Source organism: Cucumis melo, chromosome 4 (assembly GCF_025177605.1).
Source record: "Cucumis melo cultivar AY chromosome 4, USDA_Cmelo_AY_1.0, whole genome shotgun sequence".
NCBI classification, from domain to species: domain Eukaryota; kingdom Viridiplantae; phylum Streptophyta; class Magnoliopsida; order Cucurbitales; family Cucurbitaceae; genus Cucumis; species Cucumis melo.
The window spans coordinates 11,241,728-11,251,812 of NC_066860.1; the positions used below are offsets into that span (position 1 = coordinate 11,241,728).

Consider the following 10,085-nt stretch of genomic DNA (forward strand, 5'->3'; position numbering starts at 1 on the left):
TCTTCAGATGAACGCGTAATTCACTAGAATCAAGTGTTTTGCCCAAAATCAAAGTAAAATCTTGTTCTTAAATTTGAAAAGTCAAATCCCCAGCAGCGGCGCCAAAAACTTGTTGGGTTTTATGCTTGGGACTTAGAGTTTAGTGCAGTGTTGTGCGATGAGATATGGTCATGGCATGTTGTATGCCCTCTATGTCTCGCATTTTCATGTAATTACTAAGTCCCATTGAGTAAAAAGTTTTCCTATTGCTTGCTCAAGTATAAGCGAAACAATAGGTTTCTTGGGTAATCCAGGGTCGAACATAAGGAATTGATACCAAAGCTTAGTTTTAGAGTTCACTCTTCAAGTAGGCAGTATAAAAGAATTATCTATACATTATGAAGAAGTGTAAGTTAAACTATATCTACTTATCTACACTAGAGAATCTGCAAAAGGGGATAAATATGGAGGCGAGATGTAATTGTGAACCAGCTTGTATAATAAAAAGTGAAGGAAATCTCCACATTACCAGGGTTTAGACCATACATGAGCCTTGAAGCGATATGTTTCAAACAACTAGCTTATGATTAAGGCAAGCACCTCTTGGTGTCTTAAATGCCACACTTGCTTGCCTCTCGGGATGCACATGACTAAACTTATAAAACTTCTCTATTAAGGGTAACAACCTCTCAACGCCTAATACCCACATTTTTTCTCCTTTTGGGATATAAATGATGGAAGTTATCTTGTCAAGGTGGAGTTTATCTCTAAACTCTTCCTTGCACGTGTTAGCCATGTCCTTGCTACTTGCCCTCTCGGGTAGTTGGTATAAGCACTTGCCAAGTGTTGACTATAACTCAACTAATTCGATAAGCGTTATAAGCTTAGCTTCTTATCAAGAACTTATCACAAAACCAAACTACAGATAACACATTGATAGATGAACAGTAAATAAATGGTAGATTGAGAAAGTAAAAATATGCAATATATTAAAGAATGTAAGCCATCTTAGGCCACCATATAATATGGTCAAATACAATGCAAAGAAATATTAAAATGGAAAGTATATAAATGAACGTTACAAGTTAGGGAAAATGAAAAGCAACATCTTCTCTACTCAAACTCTAAGCTCCCACTTACAAACTGACTGGAAAAGAAGAAGAATACTTTTACAAACGTTGAAAAGGCTACTCCTTTCAACCCTTCTCTAGGGTTTGGCCCATTTAGGCACACCTTGCTTGGTGTAGAAAGAGATTGCATATAGACAATTTTCGGCAGGAAACTTCTATTCTTCTGATTATGTCAACGCTTATTGCAGCCTTTTCAAGTCATATCAACTCGAATTACCATTCTTGTCTTCTAGTGAACCTTCCTCGTGTGATGACGTAGCTCCTTGCTTAGAAGTTATACTTGCCAGACGGGCTCTTCTTGTGTAGCTCATGTGCGAGATCCTCTGCGATTTACTAGCTAGTTTTTTTTTTATTTCTATCCCTATGCTAAAACACTAAAAATGTTGTAAAACAGGTATGGAGACTTATGTACAACACATTTCCAAATACTTATGAATTTACAACATAAATTATGCGTTTTGATACTTTTACTACGTGTTTTAGCTTCATTACTCTATCTAAAAGGATATAATAACTTGTATTTCTACAAGTTATCAATGACACGAGGAGGAAATGCTTGCGATAAGTGCTTAATTCGTTAAGGCAAGGCGACACGATACGATTAGCTGGCGAGGAAGAAGCATGCATTTAATGTGAAGAGCTATGTAGTAACATGGGGAGAATTTCATGCACCTAAGTTTTTTGCGATAAGGCACACATTGAGCATTCTAAGAAGATAAGGTTAGCGTTTTGAAGGAAATGTCTAATCTCAAATGACAACTGACAACGTGTTGAACTTATATTGGTTGCATGACTTGATGTTTCGATCTCCCGATCATGAATCCGCATTCATTTTCTCAAGATTCAAATTACATTTGCATATATCGACGGTCAAAGTTTAACTTTCAAAGTAAAAAAGTCAACATTCTGACTTTTTACAACTTTGACTATTTACATCGTTTTCGAACTTCTGAGCATGAATATGTATTCATATTTTTAATATTTAAATCTCATTTAGATATAAAGCTCTATCTCTAATCTGATACCCAACGACTATATGATTACATATATTTGTCCATTTCTCTCTCCTCACCTAAATCGAACAATTCAACTAATCATTCCATCACACTGTTCTAAGTTTATTCCATATGAACTAGCAAAGGAACCTAATTGACCTATAGATTATGGGCTCCAATGATTCGAGATTAACTGGCTAAACATTTTTAAATCGAGCTAATCAACATTCATTAACTAATAGGTCATTCCACTAAAGTCTTGTAGTTGCACTCTCACTATAGATATATTTGCGTCGATTTAATATAACCATGATCAATAAGTTAATCATTCACATGTAGTTCATAATGTCGACTGGGATCAAATTTTTACCCTTACACTACATCTTGCTCCTTAAGTCCTACTGCTCCACTATTGAAACAATTGGTTTAAAGTCCAACCTATATATTGAATCAATCACCTATCTTATGTAAAACTCTTTACATAGGATGTCCCATTATCATTTAGATTTGGTACAAGATCGTGTATCAAGATCAATTAGCTTTGGTACACTATCTTGTACCAATATCTAAATGATCTTGGTACATAATCTTGTATCAAATCTAAATGATCTGAGTACACGATCTTTTACCAAAATCGTTTAGATATTGGTACACGGTCGTTTGGATTTGGTACAAGATTGTGTACAAAAAGAAGAAAATGAGAGATGACCAAGAAGGAAGAAATTTTAGATGAGAAAATGAAGAAATCTTAAGAAGGAGAAGTAATAATATGAAGAGAAGATGTACAGGAATTCAATACTCATCCCAAAAAATTCGAAAACCAACGATGACAAATCTGAAATTTACGAAAAAACAATGAACCATAAATATTTATGAAAAATTTGGGAAATTCAAAACCAACGTCACATAAATATTTTTATGTTTTGTTCTATGTAAGTAAATTGACCTTTTGTTTTGGATTATTAGCTTTTTTTTTTTTTTTAGAAATGAGCATGATTGTAGGGATTAAGTTAAAGGTGTGTTTTTGTCTATTATTAAGATTTAAATAGAAATAGAATTAATCACTTGACCATTTACTCAAAGAAAAATAAAATATGCTTGGCTATTTTTCATAAACGTCACTCTAGGTCATTTGTCTAATCGCCCCAAATTTAGAGGTATACATTTTATTTGTATCCAAACTTTTTATGATCCAAGTCCACAGTTTTGCTCCATAATTTCATCCCTATATAAAAGCAAAAGAAAGATTGGGTACAAACTTGGTAAGTTTGTCGCACTTTAAATGGAAATAAATTCTTTACTAGAACTAAAATAAATTAAGAATCAAATCTCACTGTCATCCTCACTTAAAACATATTATAGATCCAACATTAATACTTAACACACATGTCACTAAATAAATTTATCGTTAAATCTATATGTTCAAATAATGATATATATAACCAAGTTGTTTATTGACTTATTATTATTTTATAGTTGCCCAAACAAGGTCCAAGCCCAAGGAATATTTAGAAGCGGTATGGGAAAACAATAGTCCCAAAAGGAAGAAAGAAAAATTTTTCATGTTCAGATTTGACCGGCCAAACTGCAAAATATGTAGGAATTGGGAAATAATTATTGAGTCGAGCCCGACCTTGGTGTCCTACAACTTCGAGCGTTGTAACCACCTTGACACTGGCAAACGTTACATGTAACTAGAGGCAAATGTTAATTGAATTAGGGTACTATAAAAAGCCCATTTGACAACCCGTGAGGGAATAAAATAAGTAATCCAAATGAGAGCTCTAGTCTTATTTTCTTTGTGCTTAGGTTGAACTAATTTAGATGTCAGTGTGGTAGCGTTTCGGTGCCATACTAGTGTCTGGGTAACTCTCATACAAGCTAAGATAGCTCGAAGAACGAGAGAAGACCTCCAACGACGAAGGAGAGCGTGTGAGTTTTCGGTGCTAACACTCGTTTTTTTTTTTTTTTTTTTTGGGAGGTGTGTAGTAACACAATTAATAAGGAATAATAAACATATCTGCCGGTCCTTCCCTCTTGAATTGGCAAAAAGGAACTTCACTGCCATGCTTAAGTTTCCTAATTGTGTTGGCCAAGGAATATCCAAATATGGCTCCACACATCTCCTTGTTAGTACACCTGAATGCCTAATAAAACCCTTTTCTTTTTCTTACATCTCTTTCTCTAAAAAGTACGCAATTCATCATTATTTTTTCACACCTTAAAACTCGATCCTCACATTGTTTTAATTTTCAGGGTTTTGAAGAAAAAAAGTTTGAAGGACAGCCGATGGATAATGGAGCTTATATGAGCAACAATACCAACAATGGAAAGCAGCAGCAGCAGCAGCAGCAACAAAGGGGTTATGTAAAAGAAGGAACTTTTTCAAGCAATGAATTTCAATGGCCAGCAAAAAATTATGGTTGTAATTTTTGCAAGAGGGAATTCAAATCAGCTCAAGCTCTTGGAGGGCATATGAATGTTCATAGAAGGGATAGGGCAAGAATGAGACTTTTGCCTTCTTGGGTGTCTGATAATAATTATAATAATAATTATTATTCTTGCCCTAACCCTAATTTTCCTAATTTCTCACCATCTTGTTTCAATTTCAGATCATCATCGAATAAAAATTCTTTGTGTTCTTCCTTACAAGATCAAGACAAGAAAGAAATTGGAAGTTGTTCATGGAACAATAATTACAAGCCTTCTTCATTATTTGTTCCCCACGATGATCAAGAACATGTTGGTGATGACGCTGATCAAGTTCTTCATGTTTTCAAAAAGAAGAAGAAAAGTTTGGTTAATTTAGAGTTGAAGATGGGGAGTTTGGGAGATGCTTCTTCAAATAATGAGGATCTTGATCTGGAACTGCATCTTTAAATTTGTATGTCTAATTTTTGTTATAGTTTTCTACGAACCTTTTTTTTTTTTTTTTTTTTTTTTTTTTTTTTTATGGGAACTTGTTGACATTTTGGCATTAGCTGCCCCTGTTATTGAGCAGTCACCTGTGTTTTATTTTGACTCTATAATGGAAAATATTGTGAAGTTTTTTCACTTTGATCTTCTCACCTTGTTCCTCATAAAACAAACAAAAGGGTTTGGATGAAATCATTCAAATGAATCTCTCTTTCTTCTCTTCCTATTTTTTGAAATTTGCATGTGACTTTTATTTATTATTACCTATTTTCATTTTTCATTCTCTCTCTCTCTTCCTTTTTTTTTTCTTTCATGTACTGAATATATAGTATGGTGGTTTAAATGCTATTTTGATTGATGTAGTATTTTTTCATATTGGTTCATATTTTAGTTTCTACACTTTCAATGGATGATTTTAATTTTAGTTTTGATTTTGATTTTAGTTATTAACATTCAAATCATTCATTTAGATTTTTGTATTTCTATACAGAGACAATTTGTTATCCTTATTTTTAAATTTTTGAACCAAAATTCTTTAATAGAAATTTTAATAACATTTTAGTGAATTTAGTGAATTACAGATTAAAGCGTCAAGATAAAATGAGAATTGGTCATTTCTTAAAATCAAGAGACCAACAATATTGTATATTTTGAAAGCAATGTGTTCGAATTATCGATGGAAAAAAAAATTGTTTCCAAAGAATATAAGTTTTTAAAACATTTTCTTTCAAATAAGTTTAAAATTGAAATCCTTATATTATTTGTTAGATTTTTAAGTGTTTTTATATACATAATTTTGTTTTAAAACCTATTTTCTCAAATTTTGGTTTTGAGTATTTCTTTAAAATGAATTATTTTTCAATCTTTTTTTTTTAAATGCATTTTGTAAAAAGGTAATAATCCAAACACACCCTAACTCAAATGAGCCTATCTGATAATTCCTTGATTTTTTGTTTTTGTTTTTGTTTTTTGAAAAGTAAGTTACATATACCTTCATTACACCAGTAAATGTCTTGATTTTTTCTTGTTTACTTTTTACTCGTATTTTCAAAAACCAAACCTAGCTATTTTTTGAAAACAAAATAATTTTGAGAACATTATTTTTATTTCTTTTGGGAATTTCATTTAGAAATCAATTGTTCCACATAAGGAATATGCACTGTCGTAAAGGAAAACTTCAAGAAGTAGACTTAATTTTCAAAAATAAAAAACAAAACGGTTGCTAAACGGATTGAAATGATCAAGATAACATTTAAATCAAGTAGACAATAATAATATTTTGGTTAAGGGTAAGATATTGGTTAATTAATTGAACAAGGAAAAGAAGAGAGGCACAATCAAATGATTGAATCATACATACACATGTATATACAAAGAGAGAGAGTACATGTTAGAGATTTAAGAGAGTATCTTTTTCTGATTGTTCTTTTAGAAAAATGCAACACAAAGTGTATTCTCTTTTCATGGACAAAAAGTAATATCAAGGAAAGTGAAAACTGCATAATATTCTGTGTCTCTCAATTTTTCTTCATTCCTAAATTTTCTCCCTTTTTTTTTTATTAAATATAAGAGTTCTCTATGTTTTTGTTTTTCCCAAAAGCATTTCTTCAAAAAAAAAAAAAAAAAAAAGAAATTATAAAAGAATAGTTGTGAAACTTCATGGACATGTGGATACATGCTTATGAACTTACAGGTTATATAATATTCGAAAAAAAAAGAGACTTCACAATCTTTAAATGATAATGCATGGATTATTCTTTTATTACTTTTAAATAATTTTGAAATAAAACTCGATCAATATTTTTATCTAACATGGGATGTAAGAGCACAAACGAGTATATTCAATAAAAAAAAAAATCTAATTCCTAAATAGTGAACTAAAACAATGTACTACTTTTAGAGATATGCATATAGTTTATGAGATCTTAAACTAAAAATATAAAATAGGAAACATCTCACTATCTTAACATATACACTTAAATGGTGAATAATTTTTTCTTACAAAAACTTAGATTTCATAACTACTATACTATGAGACAGATTTAAAAATATCACCTAAATTTATATAAATTGGGTTCATATAATTTAGACGAAATTTCTAATTTTGATAACAATAAAAATTTTATTTCATTCGATTTTAAAATTTCTTTTAAGGTACAAATTAATTAATTTAGATATATTTCTACGATATTATTTGCCTTCTCCTAACTTTAATTTTTTGTTTCACTTACGAATGAACATGGATATAGGAGATCTAGAGCATATAAAAAATCAGTTAAATATAGAGGAATCTATAAATATTTCTATATACGAGGTATGATATTGTCTATATTAGGGCATAGGTCGTTCTGATTTTTTTTTCACAAAAAATATATCATACCAATATCTAACATGTTTTTCTCACTTATATATGTCTTCGGTCTTTCAATATTTGTAGTCAATAAAAAATTTTGTTCACAACTCCAACAGTATTGTTCTCTAAGCGTTGTTGTTTTCATCTCATAAGATTAGATTTTACACTTACATAACTTATGTGACAAAGCACTGCATGATAATATTTGAGTTACGAATTTGGATTTCCAACAAAAAAATAAAAAAAAAAAAGATTTTAAAGAAAATTAAAGACATTATTCCCCAATCCAATTTTTGAAACTATAAATTTATTATAATCAAAATGAAGTGACTTTGATAAAGGTAGTGGATTGAAGAGTTATGAAATATTATTTGAGTTAGCTAGAGTTGAGACAAAAAAGAGAAAAAAAAAAAAGAAAAGAAAAGAAAAGAAAAAGAAAATTAATGCATTCACATGATAATATGTCACAGAAAAATAAGAAAGAAAAGAAAGCAACGCAATTTCCCATTCCCATTCCTTTTAAAATGGGACTTGCTTTTGCCTAATTAGTAGCCTGTGGGGGACAATTATCAACCCTGAGCGGATCACAAATTGAGTCACCCATTATTTTAGTTTCGGAAAATAAGAAAAATAAGATCTTATCTTTACTTCTTCATCTTTTCTTTCATTTCAAATTCTGATCACACTTCTAGTTTGGGAAGAAAAGATATCGTTATTTTGTATAGTTCTAAGAAAATATTGACTTGTACACATTAGTACCGGTAGAATTAGTATTGATATAGAAGCTTAGTCCCTTATATTTATGTTCTTTATATAATATTTATTCATATATAGCTGAAGTAATATCAATATCACATGCTAGTTTATTGATAAAATTTCCTCAACCATCTTTGCATTTAGGTTAATTTGTACGTCACTCTTTACATTTTTTTTCATAATTATTTTATTAAACTATAAAATTTCGTTAATAAATTTCTAGATCCGTTGCTATACTTGCAAGTTTACTTTCACAATGTGATATACATGTCTTATAAATTCTACAACTTTGAAACAAATCCAACAGGTTCTTATAACCATAAATATTTTTTTAATTCATTTACTTATATTAGACATAAACTAAGAAGGTCATAGTCTATTTTCCATTATTTGTGTTTAATAGAATGATGAATTTAAAAGTTTTCAAATATACATGGATAGAGACTTACTAGACACAAGAATAAAAATGAAGAGCATACTTTATTTATTTTTGTTTTATGGTTCTATTATATTATATATACAAAACACTATTAGGGCTCCTATCCTTTGCTATTCATTCGTTCAATTTAATTTAGCATTTGCACTTTGAATAAAAAAATTTAATTTGCAGCTTTCTTGTAACAAAATATAGAGTTTTGAAAACATATTCATATTGTATTTTCTTAAATAAAAACTATTATTATAATTTAACTAATTTTGATTAGAAAAGAAACAGAGGGATTAAACTTGCGATTCAATTTTTGAAAGTATCCGAGACTAAAATTGAACGAAAAACTCCAAAATTTATAGACTAAGGTGATATTTTTAATCCTTTTTTTAGTTTAGATAATTAATGTTGTATGAAAACACCTGTTTCAAACCTAGAAACTTACTAGATACAATTTGAAAATCTATAGAGACTAACTTAGTTGAGGGAGAGTAATGAGAAGGTATAGAACAGAGTTGGAGTAGAAATATTGTATAAATTATCATGGATTAGCTTAGTAATAAATAAAAGGATTGGATTTGTTAGGAAGGGGTTAGAGGTAATTGTTTAATATTATATATCTACACACTTGAACACAGGGCATCCTAGTGTAAGTTACACCCGGTCTAATATCATATTAAATTAAAATTTGTTAATGCTACATTTTTCCTCTTGATTTTTAATTCAATACATTCACAGGATCCGATAGATTAGCTGTAGGATCTATATTAATGATGATTTTTCCCCTTTTATAGATGTCTCTTACAACAATAACTCAACTTCAACTGAGTATTGATGGATGAAGTGAAAGCAAAAGTGACAGTTTCACTAATTGACCAAAAAACTTAAGTTGATTGGTAGAGACAAATTTAATATTATATCATCTAGTTAAAGTAAGTTCAATCAATATTAATCATCAACCTATGCTATTTTATATGTTACAAAATTTTTTTGATACTCAAATATTGTAAAGTTGGACGTGGTCGGTGAGCTATTTATTTAAGAATACTTGAGGAGAAAGAGGGAAAGGGGTATTGGTAGCGCTATTGGGTTGGGGAATGACGATTGTGAGTTGGGTATGTCCAAAATAAATAAAGATTTATGTGGGTTTTAAAGGGGGAAATGTGATTGGTTAGATAGCATTGCATGTTCCCCACAAAATGTTTGGTGTCAGCTGGCAGAGACATGATGGCCTTTTCCTTACATAGAAACACACTATTTGTTGACAGTACTCTTCAATTCCTAAACCAAAATACACACAAGAAAAAAAAAAAAAAAAAAAAAGGTTTATTATTATGTGTGTTTAGGGCTTTGGAAAATGAGGCCACAAACAAACAAAATCCCTTTTCGAATAACAAACTCATCATCCTTTTAGGCTTCTGCCTTTCTCCAATTTGTGACTGTTTTTGTGAAAGATAAGGGCATGGGATAAAGTTACCTCTCTAGTCGGCGCATGTCACTTTCTTCTCCCTAATTTTTTTACCCATCTC

The 10,085-nt window shown here is 30.4% G+C and overlaps 1 protein-coding gene across 1 annotated transcript; it reads left to right on the plus strand.

The window, feature by feature from the left end:
- Positions 1-4,393: 4,393 nt before the first annotated feature.
- On the plus strand, positions 4,394-4,984 carry LOC103495035 (zinc finger protein 11-like). The gene has a single exon (XM_008456457.2). The coding sequence runs from the start codon at positions 4,394-4,396 to the stop codon at positions 4,982-4,984; it is 591 nt and encodes a 196-aa protein (XP_008454679.2).
- The last annotated feature ends 5,101 nt before the right edge of the window (positions 4,985-10,085 follow it).